Below are 21,312 nucleotides of genomic sequence, written 5' to 3' on the forward strand. Positions count from 1 at the left end.
AATATTTTTCTTGCTTTTTCTTTTCAATCTTAATTTTTTCATATATTTTAAACAAACGCGAAAATAATATAAAAATTATTTTATTTACAAGATATATTTTAAACAATTAAAATCATACGTAAAAAATAATTTCTAAATAGATACATTTTTGCAGCAAATCATTAATCTGAATAAAGAATAATTTTAATAATAAAATCTAATAATTTTAATAATAAAATCTATACAATTTAAATTTCTTGTTTACTTATTGATTCATAATACAATGATTCATTTTAAACTTTGAAATCCAATTTTCTAAAAACCACACACTCGTCATTGTACATTTAGCATTACATATATATGTATTATTTAATTACAGAATCGGAAGATAGTTGAGAATAAACTTACATAGATTGATAGTGTAATAAAAAAAGCACTTTGTGCAAGAAAAATCGATAGCTGACTCAACAGCTGACACTTATCACACGAAAATGATAATTAAAGCGAGATAAGTCATCGGTTTCGACATCGGTTGCTTACGATGATCTCACGACTTTCGGCCGAGCGCAGCAGAATCGTCATCCGCGTTCGTGGTTGAAACTGCGCGAAAGAGGTCAAACGTGATTACGCGAATGATTAATAAACACGCGCGTACTCTCGAAAAAATAATGAGAAAGTCCCCGATCGAGACAATGTGCAAGAGGAACAACCGCGATGTAACAAGTTGTTCGAGTTCGAACGATGCTGACGATGATCGGAGATGCACAACTTGACGCGCACTTGACAATTTACGAATAACCATAAACTTCAGTCGCGGCTCCGATCCGCGCAGCTGATCGCCATGATGGATCTGGTTGACGTCATTCTTGGCGGGACTATTCGATCGCGTTTCTCGGAGCCGATAAATCGCGTAATTGATTGGGAGAATTTATTTGCGAACGGTTCTCGAGTAGATCGATCATATTGCGAAATAACTTCGCACAATTCTTGCGAATTAATATTTACGAGTATTATTATCGTCGTAATGAATTGCGAATAAATGATAGTCTATCAATTGTTAAATAGATTATTATAAAATATTTTAATGATTTGGTGATTTTATTTTTGTCAATTGATCGAATTTTCGCGCAAACGCGACTATATTATGTAAGAAACATGAAGAATTTAATGGCCTATAAATGAGTGTTTAGATAATTCTTTTTGAGCTATTCAAGAATCGTTAATCGTCACATGGCAAATAAACTACTAAACTGTAGTGACAATATATGAGAGAATCAGAAAGAAATAAAATTTTTTATTACCACTCACATTTAAATTCATGCACGAATGAATAATAATCAATACTAATTTTACGAGACAATTTGTAATAACAACCTTACACTTTTACAAGATGAAATGCCATGCATGATTATATGAGTCTAAATAATAATTAATTGTTTTAAAAAAAAATTATTATTAATATTATAATTTTATAATACATATAAATAATTTTTTAATAATTGTGACCTCTTCCTTAAAATATTATATTTGAGTTGTCCTTACACTTTAAATATGAAATTATATTTTCGAATTAAAAATATGTTATATTAACTTGTTGATAGTCAAACTATTTCCATTGCAATGACATCTCAAAATTGCTAAAAACGATCGAATATATCGTCTATTTGATCTAGTCATAAAATAGATTCTGTTTTTTCTGTGAAAACTAGAGGAGAAAAAACCTTTAAAAAATTAAAAAGCCTTAAAAATTTAAACCTTAAAAAACCTTAAAAAAACCTTAAAAAAAATTCAAACGGGATAAGTGAAAGTTAAGACTATATTCGGCGAATGTGTTTGTTAATACGAATAAATCTCTGTCGGGTTATTCCTTCGTCGTTCCGGTTTCCGAGAAACTTTCATAGCTTCGCAGATTTGATGTTCGTGCACTCGGTATAATCACAAATAAATGTTTGTACAGCCTATGCGCAACCAGTGTCGTTACAATGTAAACAGCTCTGCACACACATGTGCATATGTACTCCCAGAAACGATTCCAATAAAAACGTCAATGTAATCGACAGCTTGCATTGCGTTCGGGATATCTCGCCACTTTCGAGTTTTCCTCCCAATTTTTTTCTCTTGTGGAATCATTTTGGTGTATAATCGTATCTTAAAATTTAAATATGTAATCGATATTATAACAGTAAAGCATTAACGAAATTAAATGATTAATGCAGCAGGAAATATTTAATAAATATTTAACAGGTGGTTTACCTTGAGCTGCTATAATCGGATTAATTTAATCCCATGAAATAAAATTTTCAATAATAATAATAATAATAAATTTATGCGATTATTTTCCGAGCTTTATTTTAATATTATACGAGAACATTGTATTACTTTCAGCGCGGAAAACTAGACTCTCTGCTGACCGAATTATTTCTCAGACGTATAATTCTGCAAACGGCTGGCGCGGGTAATGAGATAAATTTCTAGCGATAGTTGGAAACAATTGTCCCTCTTGGTGAACCCTCGGCTCCTATTAAAGCCACACCCGCGCGTGCGCATATGTACGGAGAATGATTTAAATGTTCGCACTAGTATCTGGGTTATTCGCATGCTTGAAGCGAATTTAATAAACTGCTTGCGGGGCCATCGAAACAGAATCTAAATTTTCAGTGGCAATTTCATATACGAGAAATAGAGCGTGGCACGATGAGGTGATTTGAAATGCGCGAATGTATCTCTATACGTGTCATAAAAATGTAAATATAACATCATAAGTCAAATGAATATTATAAACATTACAATACACGCGCATATGAAAGCAAATAAATGTTAAATAAATCATAATCCCATAATAAAGTTCTAATCTAATCTAATCTTATTATCATAAATGTATATAAACTAGTATAAATATTTACAAAATTGTTACAAAATATTACAAGTTTTCATTTTTCTCGTAATAAATAATAAATTTATAATAATAATTTTTTTTCATAATAATTATATATATATATCTTGATCGATAAATGTAATACATATTTCGATTATCAGAGATATATACTTTCGAAGATTAATAATATACAGCATTCCGCATCCTGTTCGATTACATTAAACTGAATGAATAAATTATTCATTATTCCTGAATTATTCATTCCGATTAAAAATTAGCCGCGGGCAACAACCTACACACCCGTATTTTGCCACTGTCCATAATTTTATTCATTTTTCACGGCGTACTGTTCATCGAAACGCTGCTTCATCAATTACCATACCATTATACTTTATTCTTAAACTCGTGCGTCAATTAATGTTCATTAGGTTCTCCATTAAACGCGCCGGTGTTGGTAACACGTCGATTCGAAATACATGCGGGATATGTAGCGATCGATCACACGTGGCACTCGTACCACTTTGAGAAAAGTAAGTCAATGTAACTCGCCCGAGTAAGGTTGCAACAGCGGCTCGAAACAGCCCGGATTCCCGACCTTCGTCTGGTCTAGAACCATCATGGTCAGCCTCTCCAATTCACTGATCTGCCCGGAACTTCCGTATCGGATCTGTCGCGGATCATTGGACGCGCGGATCTTCTCTATGTGACATTGACGGATATTGCATTTTATTAAACGATCTCTTTACGACGGAGCGACATTGACTTGAATTTATCGGGGAAAGAGCATATTTCACGAGGAGGCATATCGTTCGAAGATAATAAAAAGCTGTCACAGCTACTTAATATTAAATCCACCGTGCAACAAAAATTATACGATAGATAACATACGATCTAGATATAGTCTCGATCGATTATAAACATTTTCAAGTTCAAATAATATTTTTATAGATAATTTTATATAGATATTTTTCTAGAAAAATATCTGATTAATATCTGATCTTTTTATAATTTATTTACAGGAAGATTGACTGATATCCTTGATAAAATGATTCCATCATTTTAGTAACATTTGTTTAGTTAAATGAGATAACATATGTAAGCAGTTTATGTAACATAAGATTCATTCGTATAGAAATCCGACGCAAACATTTAATTATGCTTTAATTACTTAATAAAAGTAACGTATGCTTACCTTTCGCGAGCTTATCCACAGATTCGAAGCGTCCTTCAACTTTGTTCCGCAAAGAATCCAAATCGAAGGGTGCTGTAAATCCATGATCCACGCTACGGCTCTTGCTCCTGTAATAGAGTAAACGTGATCGTTAATTCCTTCTCGATTATAAGCTGAGCTCGTTGTGCAACAAATTTGATTAAGCAAAGGGAAATTTGCAGAAATAGATTGAAAGAGATATAAAACGTGAATAAATCGAGATGCAGACAATCTATTTCAAACATTTTTTTAAAAATCAATCTTTCATTATTTCCACAAAATAACACGATATATTAATTTTTAAAACATATATATATATACAGGGTGTTTCTTAATAAATGCAAAAAATTTCAGGAGATGATTCTTTGTTGAAAATTAAGGGGGGTTTTTCATATAAACTATATTTCTACATTCTTCTCTGTGAAGTACACTCCTCCAAAAATGGGGGTAAAAATTAGGTTTTTATTTTTTTCTAAAATTTGGAACAAGTTAAAGAAATGAAATTAGGTGGATATTTTCTACTAATAAAAAGGTTATTTATTAATATTTTTTTCAGCCTGCCGTATTGTTACAAGGAGATGAAACTAGCAATCCCTATTCAATTTTTTATTAGAACTTTTTAATGTTTATATGAAAAATTCCCCTTAATTTTCGACGAAGAATCACCTCCTAAAATTTTTCGCACCTATTAAGAAACACCCTGTATATATATTTTAAATCAACTATGATAATTTCGTAAAAGAATTTAACATCGTAAAAGAATTTAGCGCAATGAAAACAAGCACACAAAATACTCTATCCAATGAATAAATATTTCCACTTACAATTTACGTTTCTGAAATGTGGAATCAAATCGCTAATACAAATTCGAAAATAAAGTTGAAAGAGTCAATTCGCCGCGATTTATTCTCGCAGAATATATGTTGCGGGACGTATGCGTAGGTAGCTAGAGATAGGTAGATAGGTAGACGCTAATAGTTTGGCACGGCACTATTTGTAAAATACTCAAGTGTAAAGGCAATTTTGCTGAGCCATAACAAAACGCGATTCACGCAATTTCACGATGCAACGAACCATGCGAATCGTGCGAATTACCTCCATAAGTCGAGTAGTTTGCGGACGCGTGGCCGACAAAGATAAAATCCGCTAAAATTTCTGCGAATAGACCTGAATATATAGCGTAATGCTTCGCAAAACAAAAAGGGAAAAAAAGAAGACGAACATGAATGAAATATCAATATGAATCTGGTGAATAAACTTGTATTATTCTGTAAATAGCAATAACTCACTCGTCAAATTTGTCGAAATATTCCAATTAATTTCTTTTAAAGTCATTTATCGGTTAATATTTGCAGAACACGTATTTAAAAATGCGTACATTAATAAAAATATCAAGAGATGCATATATATATCAATATTATCGCTAAATAGATTTCTTATCGTATAAAAAGATATTCTCGAAAAACTCATTAATATTTAATTTATTTATTTATCGAGATTTCTTTCAATTATTTATTAATAAAGAGAAACTTTAAAGAGAAACTTTAAAGAGAAACTTTAAAGAGAACTTTATTTTAGTTTCTAGTATTTTTAAGTACAATTTATATTTTTTTTATTTGTACAAATATTCCGTAATGATATAATCTAAATATCAACGATATAATGGATCAGAATTATTTACGATACTTACAATTAGTTCATACCGTCCAAGTCCAAGAAAATGAAATAAAATGAAGATGAATGTGCATGTTTTGCGTACCTGTAATACGACATTGAGAGGTTCTCCGTTGATTTCGAAGTGGTGACATCCTGAGACATTCGCCTGGACCTGTAGATGCAACAAACAATCCAAAACAAGGGTGGTGAGAACACATGCAATCTACATGCGCAGCAGAGCTTAAAAAAATTAAATTATAATTAAATCAAAAAAAGAAGAAAGCTTGCGTATGCTTAAAAAGTAATATTTTTCCCGAAGAAACAATTTTCCATATAGAATATTTAAAAATATTTTAACTTCTCGCGGAATTTAATAAACTTTACATGCTTGATATTTCTGTAATATACGAAGATGCGATTATAAATGTTTTTTGCAGTTTAATAATTTTTAATTTGCTCGAAAAACAAATTTCTATTCGTTTATACCAATTTTAATTAAATTACACAATTCGAAATTCTTCCTTATTAAATAAAAATCTGCATTAACACCGTAACGTTACTTTAAATAAAATATTCGTTTTACCGTAATAACATTGTCATTTAAATGAAAACGTGAATGTTTTTTTTTAGCATACGCAAAAACTGAAATTAAATTAAAAATAAGCATGGGTTGCGTAAAAAGCATTTTCCGTCAAAAGAAAACTCGCAGTGAACAATTAGGCGTATATAAATTAAATTAATCGCGAAAATGATATCGAATTATAGCAGTGCAACATTCCATTGGATGCAGTCTCATTAGGTTTCGTTCTTGAGGGGTATGAGCGTGCTATCCGTGCGAATCATGAAACCGCAATCACTTCGGACGGCAACTGCACTCGATTCGGTCAATTTGAGAGAAGTAACAACTGCGTGCACTTGCGTGCGCTCATGGGAGGTGCTATGTCTCTGCCCGCGCTAATTACATCCGACATTTTAATTTGATTACATTGGCGCGGCCTAGCAAGTTTGCTCGTTACCAGGGACGCGCTTCGAAACAGCGTCTCTCAATTATCAGATGCCAGAAAATTCATTCTCTCCTCGAGACAACGTATATTTGCACATTTCTCTCAATAAAATATAACTTATAGATTTATCTTCGATGTGTAATCAAATCACGTAAATTTTCCATTCATTGCTAAATTCGGACTGATCTTTAATTAATACAAAATAAATAAAAATCTTTTAGAATTGACATTTAAGGTAATTGCTCCTAAAAGTACTAGACAAAAAGAAATAAATAAGAAATGCTTTTATTAATCTTCTAAGAAAAGCTTAATTATTGAGTAAAGTTGGCAAGTAATTTTTATTTTATTTTTATTTTAAAATGAGAGTTTCCGCCAAATTATTATTGTTATACAACTGTCAGATTTTCCTGTATTTTCGATGTGATTACACTGCGAGGAAGAGAAGCGCGGGAAAAAAAATGTATTGTCTCCTTCAACAGCAGATGAAGAGAATCAAATTATTTACTGATGAATGAAGCGATCAAAATTTGGATTCTTTCAAACTGCAAACTTGTGTAAAAAATTAAGAAAGCTTTCAGAATCGCGGTCATCTCAGCTTAGCGCTAATGCAATATTTTAGCTTCTTAGAAAAAACTCGATGGCAAAAGATGAGCACAAGATGCGCACGTACACATCAAAGAAAATTGAGAAAATATTTCATCTTTTAAAAAGTACAAATGTCGGAACTTTATGTGACGTGTATTTGAATACGGAAACGAGCCAAAAATAACTACGTATCGTACATTGTTCTTTTATATGTAATTTCGTCGTGAAACAAAGTCGCACAAAGTTGCATGAACCCTGTGACTTGTCGACGAAAAGCTATATTTTATTGATGCAATTTGGCAATGTAAATTGCATTACTGCGCTTGGTCGCGCGATGTGTCAATAATTAGCCGTCAAAATAATCCGAAGGCCAGCAAAATTAATATCACCGCGCAATATTTCGAGTGGAAATAAAATGATTTATCGAACGATATTTAATTGGGCGACCTGACGAACGCGCGACGTTTTCGTCGATCTGGATAAATATATAGGTGGACAGGTATAAATAGCTTTGGCACAATTTCGCGATGATTCTTGTTTAAACGCTCGCCGCTTTCACGCTCGCCGCATTACTTCGCCAAAAAACAAATATTTGCGTAATACTTCGCGATGTTGCGCGGGTAATGTTCGCGATTTTTCGCAGCAGGAGTTGAAAGTCGCCAAGATGTTTGCCGAGAACGTAGTCGATTTGCACGCGATGAGATATCGCATAATTCACTCGTGAAAACCGATGTGGGAGTTTTCACGAGAAACCGACAATTAATAAACCGCTATTGCGAATTCTCGACCATCGAAGATATAAATAATAAACCGCGAAGGCCAAGTCTTCAATCAACTAGCTTCCAACCAAAACACGACGATTGAAACGCAATCGCCTTCGGAAATATTTACTCGCCGATACGTAAATTCGAAACCTCTCCAACCCTTTTAAGAGCGTAAAGAGCGAGAAATTTCTTCAAAGTACTGTTTATTTAAAGAATTTAATAAGAATTCGTACAAAATCTGCAAGCACAATATTTAAACTCTAAACTCTCTTTCTAAACTCTTCTTTTATTTAATTATTTAAAATTGTTAGAATTATATGTAGCGATATAAATAGTAATAATAAATGAGTAATAATAAAAGTAATAATAATAAGTGATTAATAATAATAGTAATAATAAAAAAATTAAATAATACAAATAATTATGTAATAAATTTTGATAATATAATCTCGATTAATATTTCAAAAATACTTATTCATTTATCTTACTTCGATTGTCACGATCGATTAATAGCGCCTAAAAGTAGGCAACTGCAAACCAATGTGTACAATGTAACCGACAGAGTAATACTTTTGCAGGCGTTCATTGTTAAAATTTTTCCAGCTTGATAGTTTTATTCATATATTGTGGCGATAATAAAAAATGGAATGATAGCAAAATACATTATATCTATCATACCGATAAGAGAGCAACAATAAGATATAATCTTGATAATTTTTAATTATATCATTTTAATTACATTTTTTTTTATTAGTCAAGTATTTTCTCAAAAAACTTCAGCATTCATAAATATTGCGTCTCTTTTTCATTTTCTCGTGTCGTAATTCAATATTACGTTAGTGAGAGGAACTGGCCTCAAGATAACCTCCTTGTGCCGAGACGCGTATTTCATCAAACGACTTTCATGTATGCGCGATAATCCCAAGATGTCTATTCTCAAATCTTATGAAAAATATTCCTTGAAAATTCTCTGACGTTCCAGGGAAAGTCGTTCTATTATTGCCCAAAATCTCCTAAATAAAAAGAATATTAAAAAAATCTTTTGGTACAATTTTTTAAAATAAATTTTTATAATATGCGTTTTTTAATCATTTTTACTCGTTTTAATCATTTTTACTACGAAGAAAAAAGACAAAGCCATTTAATTAATTGAGCTAGATTTGCAAATATATTTTTCTTCATAATATTTTTAACACTTGCATAATATATTTTCATTTTTTTAAACACTAAAATATAAAGAATATATGCTGAATATTTCATTGACCATATAAAGGTAAATATATATATAAAATTCATAATTTTAACAGTAGGTTGCCGAGATTGCTTACAATACCAAAACAAATTTTTTTTAATAATTTCTCGAGTTGCAATAAAGTTTCATGAGAATTCCCTGATTTTTCCAAGTACAAAGGAAATGAAAATTTCTGAAAATTCCAGATTTTCCATGTTTTCCCAGGGAGTAGATATCCTGAATCCGCCACTGACCCGTCACAGTAGTAACAGACGGTACACTCACCGACAAACAATTTCTCGAGCTACGCATCAGTCGCGTCGCGTACTACGTGACCGAGATCACGCGCAACGACTAGCGAAAAAAAAAAAAAAGAAAAAACGAGGCACTTCTCCTATACGCGATGGAATTTTAGACTTCCATCGAAAGGGAGAAAGGTGGCACGCAACAGCACGCGTTACATTTCAACATTTCCTGCGATCACCCGCGTCCGCTGTATTCTCCGGATGGCTCGCCGTGCTTTAAACGCTATCGGATACGCAATAATCGATACGGGGATCTTTTCTATGACGTATGTGAGGAAATCGCGAGGACGAGTCATTGTCGATATTAATCGAGCGACGTCAAACGATGATAATCACAATTAGATTTAAGCTAATTACTCGAACGGAATCGCGCGAGAATTATTTCGTAACGCGATGTAATCGCTCATTTCGACGAGAGATGCGTGACGCGTCATTTATCAACAATGAGAAGAGGAAAAAAGCGCGATAATATTAAAAAATGCCGCTTTGCTCATATTTGCATCCTTTGAAATTGATATAGACAATTTTACTTTAATTACACTCGTGCTTTTTTCGAGAAAATATATAAATTGTACGAATGTATAATCAACACAGAAAAATAATAAATGCCAAATCAAAACTTATATACTTAAACTAACGCGTTCATTGTTTTGTATATACCCAATAATTTATAATCTTCTTAAAAGAATTTAATAATTTTAAATTTTAACAATATTATAGTCTCAGTTTAATATTGTAATTGTCATCTCAAGAATATATAATTATTTAATTCTACTTTAAGAAAATTATAATCTTTGATTTAAAAATATTATTTTCTATCTAACATTCAAGAAAATTAAATCTTAAATCATAAGAATATATTTTTCTTGATTGAAGTATATAAAATGGCTTCATTCAAGTAAGCAATTATTCAAGCAATTATATTTTTCTTAAATTAACGCAATATAATTTCATTTCAAGATTTTCATATTAAAACTAAATATATTTTCAAAACAAGAATGTCCTTTTTTTTCTGTGAAAGTAGAAGAATCGTGTCGCTAAAATGCATTCTCAGAGAAAGGGAGAGGGAAAGAGAATGTCGAGAATTGGGTTTATTACAAATTACACATTTACTCAAATTACACATTTTAATTCTTATCGAAGCGACGCATGAAATAGCGCAACTGGTGAGCCGTGTGCGTTTATTCCCATCGTATAATAAATCGCCAAGTTTCATACGCGTAGATTGATTTTACTTTATTACCATATTTTATAATCCACCGCGTCGCCAAATTGGCAAGACCGTGGCATCGCGCCAAAATGATTTTCCTTTCGCGACACATCGCGCACCTCGTCTCGTGAATCCGAATCGAACGTAAAATGCGATCCAAATTCGCGGCATTTTACGAGACTTCGTTATGCACCTTCGTTTTCCGCAAATATAGGCAATCGTAAAAAATCTTTTATTATTCCAGACGCGCGTTATTATTTTCCGGGAGGGAGACTCGAAGGAGTTTCTCGCAAGATTTATAGGCAATAAACAATATTCCACCGGTGGACGAGATAATACCGACCAGCGTCGGGAGATAATGTCGTTATTATACGGTTATATGATGTTTCTTTTCTTCTAAATAATAATAGCGGCTTCGTAATGTTCCTTTGCAGCCCGCTGATCAATCGATATCGTCGTCCACGATTTATACACCTCATGAAGCAACATACTATTGCGCATCCGCTTCTCCATCATTGTTTTCAGTATGTTCTCATACGTTTAATTATTATTGTATCGAAAAAGTGACTCGTACGTTTAATCATCATCGTATCGAAAAGATGAATCGTACGTTTATTTAATTATCATCGTATCGAAAGGATGAGTCGCCCAAGTTTTAACAATAAGATGGGAAATGTCGTTAATCGCACTTAATCGCGATGCATTTACCGAGATTAGAAATTCGTCACTGGTATGTACGGACTCGATTAAAACCAAGACGAGGATTTCCCTCGGTTGTTCGCTAACGAGCCGGCAAAGCAAATACGGTGTTTCCGTCGAGCAACAGCGGGAGGAAACGTGTTCTTCCCCTTCGTTCGACTCGTTTAACGATCACTTCGGAACCCGCAAGGATAAAATCTCCGTCGTCCTCGACGACGGATCGATATATGTACGCCGCAAACTCCGTCATCGGAAGACAAACTTTAGGAAGAGAAAGAGAAAGAGAGAGAGAGCGGAAGTAGCGTGGTACGTGTGTGTACGGAGCAATCGAGTTGTTCGGGACAATGTTGCCCGCCGAGATGGAAATTTCGCCGGCTGTCGGCGTTGCTTTAACGAGATCGGGCCCCGAGAATTCGCAAAGGATAAACTCGATTTGTGCCGCTTCGTATACCGCCAATGTTACTTTATGACGTAACCGCGCCCGTATAATGTAATTCGACGTAATGTACCGTACTTTCGCGGAAATGTTATTCGAAACGTCGATCGTTCTGGGAATGAAAGATTGATTAAACTATTACGTAAAAATTATTATTTTTGAAAACAAGCCTAATCACGCACGGCTGCAAAAATAGGATACTCAAATATTACTGTAAAAAAATTTAAGTAGATATGTTAGTTAATTAATATATAATTATATATGATTAATTTTTCATTAAAAATAGTTGAAACAAAATAGACATATATAATTAAAAAGGGAGCAATTAATTATGTAAAAAATAATAATATTTTATTAGAATGTTTTATGAAATAAGTACTTCAAATTCACACGATATCAAATTGCTTTCTAATCAACATCCTCTTCTAAAATGCAATGTGTTCTATGGCTATTATTTTCTCATACATCACAGACAATTCTTTCGTCCGCAATTAACATTCTAATCGCTCTTAAATAATATGGCACGGGATTCCTTGTTGATTATCTACCGTGATTCAAAGTAACGTGGAAATTCCGTTGTAAAGCACGAGACGTGCAATGTACTCTTCGTGTTATCATCTTACAAATTAAGCAGAATTGCCGATAATCGTAAACGGAAGCAGAGAAGATAAATGAGAAACGCAACAGGGGATTTCGTTCTCACGAAGATACCAAAGATCTTCTTACATTGAAACTTGATTTATACAATTTACATTCTATGTATAATGCGTCAGCGTCATTCAATATATATATATATATATATAAATAATGTAAGTCGATAATTTACATTAATTGTTTTCGATTATATACACATGCATTACTCTCTCTTAATAATTATAAATTGTACATTTTCAAATAAATATTTTTTGAAAATAAAACGCCAATAATGATTCTCAGGGATAAGTCTTGAAAAAATAGTAGTATATAGAACAAATATTTAACAAAGCTTATTTTTTTCTCTGATATTTCTCTCGAATAGATCCTCGTGTAAATTAGGTGCGATCGTTGAATATAAATAAACAAAATGAATTATTCGAATCGTGTATTGTCAGTGCGTTTCTCGTTGAAGATATATAAATTTCCGCTTTGAAACTACGCGAATCAAGGGCATCTTAGCTTCCTAATCGACAACAGTTCAAGTAATTCAAAAAGAAACTGGCAAACGAGGTCAAAACAACACTCTTATGTTTGCATCGGAAGATTGTACGAAGAAAAATATCATTAAGTAGAAACTATTTCGCCACGCACATTGGATTCTTTGAGACAATCAAATATTTTTTCTCGTCATACGTGAGAGAGACGTGAACTTTTTATTTCTAGCTACAATAATTATGTAATTATGTTATTTTCTATAAAATGTATCAAGAAATTAAATGTAATAACTAATTAAATTAATTACTGTATCATTATATAAATGAAGTTTACTGACAGTCGGTTAATTAATTAAACTCTTGAAATGAAATATATAAAATGCATTATTGATTACAAATATTTTTGAAACATTAATTATTAATTAACATCGCACAAAAAATAAAAATTCAAAATTTACTATATTAAAAAGTTCTTTTACAAAATAATTTTAATTTGAAAAATATCAAAGTTCAAAATTATAGCATTTCCTAATTTTGGGAATTTTTCAAGGATCTATCGAAACGTATCGAGCCATTTCACGATATGTTGCGATAAGACGATATAATTTCAAGGACGATATAATTTGAAACAAAGAAATATTCGTATTAAACATATTCACAGCGCGTATATCGACAAAGCTGCGCAATTTAAATGCATGTCTCATTGTACGTATCGTTAATCGACGCGCATTATCGATCCGTAATACCATCTACAGCGAGCAATGCTTGGAGGTGATCGACTTATTTGGCGTGCGCGATTTCCGGCGGACGGTTCCATGTATATCCACTCCGTTGATTAAAGCCCACCCGCCGAAATCGCGACCTTCATCGATAAAATAGACTATTAAATTGGAATGGCAATTAAATGCAGGAATTAATTTCCCGGCTACGTTTTACGGTGCGTTTTGCGCAAAGTCACGTGCCGTGATTATGCGATAATAACAAAATCATAAATCATAAACAATGCGGTGCACTCGTGTGTTGTAATATTGTTACAAGTGTATGAAAAATTTAAAAACGAGTTCGCAAAAAATTTAGAACGACCAAACATTAAAAACGAGTATATTGTTTGACACATTGAATGACCTAATTTGAGGCACAATATGACCTAACATTTATAGAAGAAAGTGAAAATTATTTTATCGTGAAGGAGAATATTTTTAATTATAATATAATTAAATATATATAAAAATTTTCCATTATTATATAATTTTTATATTTCAATAATATTCTTTATATATAATATTGATCATATATAAGAAATTAATAATAATTAATTCTAATATTAATTATCTTATAATATTTAATTATAATAAATTAGCAATATTGATGCAAAATAATATAAAGTACACCATGAATTATAATTAAAAAAATATTTAATATGTTACTTTAACGGCATGTATATTAAATTGCACTTTCTCATTATTCTTGCGAAACAAAAGTTCAAAGATCAGCGCTAAATTATAGTGCTATCAATAATGAAATAAAAAATTTAATATGATTATACGACAATCCTTCACGTGTGATAATTACTCCCGTGCTGTCACCTTCCAAGCCGTGTAACAATTTTTTAATCTCTTCTTTGACAGCTCGTCAAATATTATTAGATACATAATTATTGCTATCAATCGCTGACTCACTTTCTATCTTACTAATCGACGACGTTTAACTGTAACTTCCGCGTGCAAAATAAATGATTTGCCGCGAGCGAAAAGTGAATGTATTACGAGACATAATGAAGTTACTGCTATTCGCTTTCGTTTTTCATTTGCCAGATATCCGGAAGAAAGAGTAAGATTTTAATACCGTTTGCATGTTTCTTTTTAGAGCTTAGTCCGCAGAAATTACTCAATTTTTTGTTGCGACTGTTTAGAAATTTACGTCGTGAGATATTTTCATTAAACGAAAATCCAAATGCCAAATTAAAGATCAAGAATTTGGCGAGCGAAAGAAGATGTGATAAATGTGGAACTCTTTATGTGTACAATGTTACACAAAAATATATAAATTTCGATTTAAAAAAAATTCGATTTGAAATATATATAAATATCGATATTAAATGGAATTTTAGTTTGCATTTTTCATCATTACATCGAGCGATTTATATAAAAAAAAAAGGGAGAAAAGTCTCGCGTCGAGCGAAATATAGAGTTACGAGGGAAAATTCCATTTCTCGTTTAGAAAATAGGCGACGTCGAGAATGGAAAACGGATTAAAGCTCGAGAATAATTGCATCTCGACGCAAAAGTGCGTTCGCGTCGCAAACGGCGTCATAAACTCGTTCTCGTCGAAGGTAGCCATCCCGTCGACAAACGCTCTAACTGCTTCGACTATTAAGTAACAAACAGCAGCTGTTGCGTTGTTTTGGCGCCTTATTCTCGACGTGCCGTCTCCGATCGAGGTATCGGTTGCCAAGCATTCGCGAGATGCAAGGAAAGATACAGAGTCTGGGTCGCGGCCAGGTTTAACGAACGTTTTGCAAAACAAATCCGGACGACGAGGAACAACCATCGGATACGAGCGCACAAATGCGTGTAGAAATAGGATGTAGAAACAGCGGCTATCGTCGCGATTTATCGCGGATGGTGCGAATTATCGTTCGCGAGAGCGCGATAATGACAGTGTTTAGATTAATTACCGAGATCGGTCAGTTAACTCGGCAATCAATGTCATCTTGCGGTCCCTTCGACCTCGAAGTTTCCGTTGTTCCTAATTGACTAAATTGTTTATCATTTGCAGCTTTGCATGCAGTTAACGGTTTATCGAGCATTCTCATCTAGATTCTTGCTTGCAAATTCCATGATCAACGTCAGTTCGGAAAAGAAAATTGCCCCACCGTGAGAAACATGTAGAATACAAATTTTCACATATAAAATTCTAATATCGTTATATATAAATTTCTGAAAGCGTTGCGAAAGCTGGATTACTTCATCCTTACTATTGAAACAGCGAGACCTATTCGATTCCGGATTGACTCGGTCCGACTTTCGCAAGAAATCGCAAAACGATTGAGTAAGTACCGTTAATCGTTAGCATTTGTCGGCAAAGCTAAACCGTAAAACACAAGAGTCCATTGTATTCTTATGCGCATTCATAGTAACGCATTCGTCAAATTTCGCATTTTCTCCTTAAATTTTTTTCGGCAGAAAGGAGATAAAAAATCAACGCGGATTTTACATTCGCGATAGCATCATGATTGACGTCATCAGTTTCGCGTTTTTTTTTTACGCAAATACGTCAGTTAATCGACCGCAGGAAAAAAATTCCATCGACGTTCTCATTATACATATTTATAGCCACGTACCGGTAAACGCGAAATTCACGCGTCAAACGAACGTGCCGTTTGTTACCGATGACGTCATCCATCGTCATTATTCGATTACAACAATGCACCATGTGTACACGCGCTCTCATTATTCTTCTTTGAATTCGCGAAACCAATTGTTGCGCATGAAACACAAGTACCAACAGGGGCAATGCTAATAATAATTCTTCATTTTAGCTCGAAAAAAAATTATTCATACTGCAATAATAGCGATACTTAAAATTTCAATTTGACGTATCCTTAAAATATCACTTATCGCATATTCGACGAATATAAATATTTAGCTCGCTTGAAATGAATTTTGCAGAGACACCTCTCTCATTATTCGCGAGCAAACTAATTCCCCATCTTCTTCGGCGTAGCTTTTCGCTTTTTCCATTTTATGATGCCGGCAACTTTTCGAAAAACGACGACGACGTATTAAATAAAAACGCGCGAGGGCGGACGAAAAATACGCGAGCGAGCGCATATTTCCCGCTATATTTTTTTGCCCCCTCTTTTTTAGCGCCCAAGCACGAACGATTTCGTGGCAGCGACGCGGATCCCGAGCGTTTTCCCGAGCTGCCATTCGTTATGAAATTCGCTCGCTCGGAGAGACCCGCGTGTTTCGCCGCATTCGTAACAGGCGGCTCGACTTTCTAATAGTCCCCGCAGTCGGAATCATGCCGGTGCAAACCAGGTGCAGGGCCGAACTCCAACGCGATGCGGCCTGCCTATCGTCCACGATAATCTCGATTATTGACGCCGATATACCAAATGCATGCCAGCCGAGCGCTTTAATCTAAATTAAATCCCGCGTTTTTCCCATCCACCGTTTCAGATATCGATTACACATATCTGAGGATAATTCGTAGTAAGAGTCGAAATTAATTAACGATAAGAAAGTCTTATTAACGATTCTTGTTTAAAAAATCTATTAAAGATTAACGATAAACAGGAATTGCGATTATGTTCAATCTGCGGCAACAATGTGATTTTGATCCTTCCGATAAGACACTCACGACTTATTCTAAGCGCTAATGTTTGCGTCACAAGTAGAACGTTCGAGTGGCTGGTAATACGAAATATAAAAATGATATTCAGCGGATTATAAATTATATAAATGTTATAACGCTCTGAGAGAGAGGTACACGCGCGGTCTTTAAAATAATGTTTGCCGGGTGACTTTGCTTCTTTTTATTTACGCTTTCCCTATACGCTTCCTATTTTATTAAATCGGTTTGTTGTTTCACGTGTAATCTGCGTTTGTCGTTCCAGTAAAGTTGCACGTTATTACACGCCGTCGTTAAAGCACTCTCTCGTCGCAGCTGCATTTTTAAAGGGATAAAGCGCCGGGATGAGAATCGTGTTCCGCGTGTCTCGCGGGATGCGTCTCGCGATTTACACCCGTCCCTGAGAAAGTCGGCCTGTCCAACGTGTAAAAATGAGATATCGCGTAATCTCTTCGTACCTGCTCGTTCTACCGGTCGCGAGACACGTGAGAGAGTTTATGTATTTCGTTAGCTCGCGTCTCTCTTCTTCGGTATCTTCTCCTATCCGCGCTCGATGCAAATGCAACCGCATTTCGCGGCCCGAAACTGGTTCCGAGCCGAAGAGAGGGGCAAAAAACTCATCAAAAATTCAGTGAGGTTAATTACAGGTGCGTACAGGAAATGATAATGACTTTGACGAAAATGAGTTATTTAAAAGGAAGACATAAATAAAAATTTTAAAAATTACCATATGCATAGAGATAAGCTACGCTTGTATAGAAAAAAATTTGTATAGAAAAAAATTACAGTTAAATTTAAATAAAAAAAAATAAATAAAACAATAGTAAATTAATATAATTATAAATATTTAATTAAATTAAAATATATAATAATTATAAAAGTTCAAAATAAATATAAATAAAAGATAAAATTAAATAATTATAAAAATAATTTTATATACAATAGTATAAAAATTGCAATATCTTTTAATTTAAGTTGCAGTTTATCGCAGCAAGATATGTTCAGATTCTCTGTCCTCGATAGTTCTTGCTACTTCTTTCGCTGGCTTATTTTCTATCATCGACCGAAAACATCTGTTCGTTTCTAGGATGCAGATGCCGTTACGAAGTTTAAACGCACGCGAGGCTCTCTCTCTCTCTCATCTCTAATGATTAAGCGGAGCGGTACTTAAGAGCGATTTTACTTCCGTGCTCGCGCAACACTCTGACCTAAATTACCAATTCCTCGGAGAAAAATAACTTTTAGTTTGTTACGTGCGCCAACAAACGCTGATGACAATTTCGTCCGGCATCTCGCGAGGATTGGTCCTTTCTCCAGTGCGGATATACTCGCGTCAACGTGAACTCGAGGAAAACGCCGAAATGGTTAAAATTGTTTTACCGCTGCTGCGATATTTATTTTTCGTTGAAACGTTCCGGCTCTATAAACTGTTCAATTTGAAAACGGCACGAAACGAAAGTGGATGTTGCGTATGTATTTATTTCTGTATATTCGACTCCACAAATTTCACATCGCTTTAAAAAAATAAAAATCACTACAGCTATTATTAAAAATCCCCAATACTACAAAAATATAATAAAAACGTACTCATTTTGATCGTTGCCAATTAGTAGTTACAGATAAGACAATTATCAAAATTTATTAACGATCGTGTGCGCCTCAGGTCGGACGTGTACCAATATGACGGAATCGCGGTCGATATAACTTCCGTATGGAAAGTTTAATCTGTTCATGATGTGTTACGCGCGCTTTATGTGATTCGCGACGCTGTAAAATTCGCATCCGGTGAAATAAAAAAGGGGGCAAAAATAGCCGAAGAGGCCACTAACTTAAAAGCCGTTATCGGATGCCGTGTACTTGCTCGGATCGCCATAAAAGACGTCGGAATAATCAGAAATGGTGGAATCAGAGCGTAACGGCGTGTCCCGTCTCACTCAACTGCGTCGCACGCACTTTACGCAAGCGACTAACGCATAAGGACACACCTTGCGTGCTTAAAGGAGTCTCACGATATAAATGGGACAACTGCTTAAGATAGCATTGTCAATCGCTCGTCTATCCGTCAAGAACATTCTTGTATTTCGTGTTTTAAAATGTGACAAAAATATCGAACATTTTAAAATATAATGTAAGAAAATATTAATTATTTAACATGAGATTTTTTTTAGCTATTTAGCTCTCTCTTTCGTCTATCGAGATTTTGATAAAAGATTAGATTTTTTGATTTTTTTTTTTATAATTTTAAATTTTATCGATGACGTGGTGAGCTAAGTTTTCAATAAATTATACACTTGTACACTATGATTAAGATCAGAATAAACAAATAGAAAAGATTTTTACAATTTTATTAAACTAAATGCATATTAGTAAAAATTACAAAACTATTCTTTTCATTTAATCTCAAACTTCCATTTAACAAACGCTCTTTTTTAATAATAAAATTTAATTTAAAAAATTTCAGAATCATGTAAAGATTATTAAAAAAATTGTTTTTAACAAAAACATTAAAAATATTCTATCTTTTGCGTTTATGAAATGCTTCATTTTCTCTTTTATCGAAGCGACTAGTCGTTTCGTCGAGTTCAGCACTGATATTTTGTGTGACAATAATCGTTGTCGTTTGCATAACATGTGGCCAAAGCGCGATAAGATCCTCGAATAAAATACATAATCATCATCTAAAGATATTAGAGAAAGAAAAGTAATAACCGATTGCAAATACGATTATGCAAAACCTTTTCTATAAAATGCAAAACGGGACATGACACTCGGTAATTTTCGATTTATAAAAAGACGATTGGAGGAGCTTGCAAATTATATAATATCGCAATGTATTTAAATACATGTGTAACATCTGCCTTCAAGATTCGATATCGTATTCGCTTTTATGTACGTAATTTACCTACTTTGTATAAGTAATTACTACGTAAATATCCGATGCATACATGATATCTTTGATCACATATTTACACTTCGAAAAAAATTAAAACAAAATTTCGAAAAATGAGACGTCTGCGTAAATTACTGCTATTGTACGATCAAATGTTCCGCGACTGTTTTAATTAAAATAATAATGAAATTCAAAAGTAAAAAAGCGCGTGATAAGATAATGGCTTTGGAAAGTTATATATTGTGCCATCCCAAAATTGTTGAATGTTGTATTATTTCAAAGAAAAAGAATGATTACATATAAAATATAATTACACGCATCGAGATGTAATTAATGCAATTAATGAGAAGGTATTGAAGCCTAAAATATTTCGTATTTGAAAAACATTTCTTTGCTTGAAAAGAGAAAAGCGGCGAGGAGCCACGAAAGGAAAAAAGATAACGAAAGGGAAGGCTATTTTAAGACATTCACGACCGGTTTGAGCGATTCGCAAAGAGGCTCGCCTGCATCCTTGTTCGAGTGATCCATCTTGACATCCTGACGAGTCCGAATTTTTTGAATTGCGCGAGTTTCACGCAAAAAATGTCAAAAAGAATTACGAAAAGAAACACGTTGAATGATCGCGTTGAAATTAACATTTCTTTGTTTCGAACAATGTATAATAAACCGAAATATATTTCTTTAATTCCTTAGGCAATTAATTTCTAGCTTTTAATTAATGTGTCAATCGAAAAGTAGTTCTAGAGGATTAAAACAGTGGATGAATTATCTTATTATCTTATTATTATAAAAAAATATAATTATTTCCTCTATGTTAAAATTACGGAAAAATAAATCTAATTAAAAAAGCCGCGATCTCTCGAATTTTGAAGTTTAAGTTGTTTTTTAACGCATAATTTTAATGTCGATAACAATGCGTTAACAATGAGAATCGTAATGAGTTGTATATAAAACAAATGTCATCAGTATAATGCTGATTAAA

General features: G+C 33.5%; 1 protein-coding gene across 11 annotated transcripts in view; it reads right to left on the minus strand.

Moving 5' to 3' along the window:
- LOC105248174 (TLD domain-containing protein 2) overlaps window positions 1-21,312 on the minus strand; it is a 124,019-nt gene that overhangs the window by 40,702 nt on the left and 62,005 nt on the right. For 5 of the 11 annotated variants that reach the window (XM_011252864.3, XM_011252816.3, XM_011252847.3 and 2 more), the window contains exons 2-3: window positions 5,824-5,892; window positions 4,047-4,153 (exon numbers count right to left, since the gene is read on the minus strand). In XM_011252864.3, the coding sequence (XP_011251166.1) occupies window positions 4,047-4,153; window positions 5,824-5,892 (176 nt within the window). Of the gene's footprint in view, window positions 1-387; window positions 763-4,046; window positions 4,162-5,823; window positions 5,893-21,312 lie in introns of those variants that run through there. The other 6 variants (XM_011252889.3, XM_020026439.2, XM_011252823.3 and 3 more) reach the window with 4 other exon arrangements.

Source organism: Camponotus floridanus, unplaced genomic scaffold (genome assembly GCF_003227725.1).
Source record: "Camponotus floridanus strain SB8 unplaced genomic scaffold, Cflo_v7.5 scaffold19, whole genome shotgun sequence".
Taxonomy (NCBI): Eukaryota; Metazoa; Arthropoda; class Insecta; order Hymenoptera; family Formicidae; genus Camponotus; species Camponotus floridanus.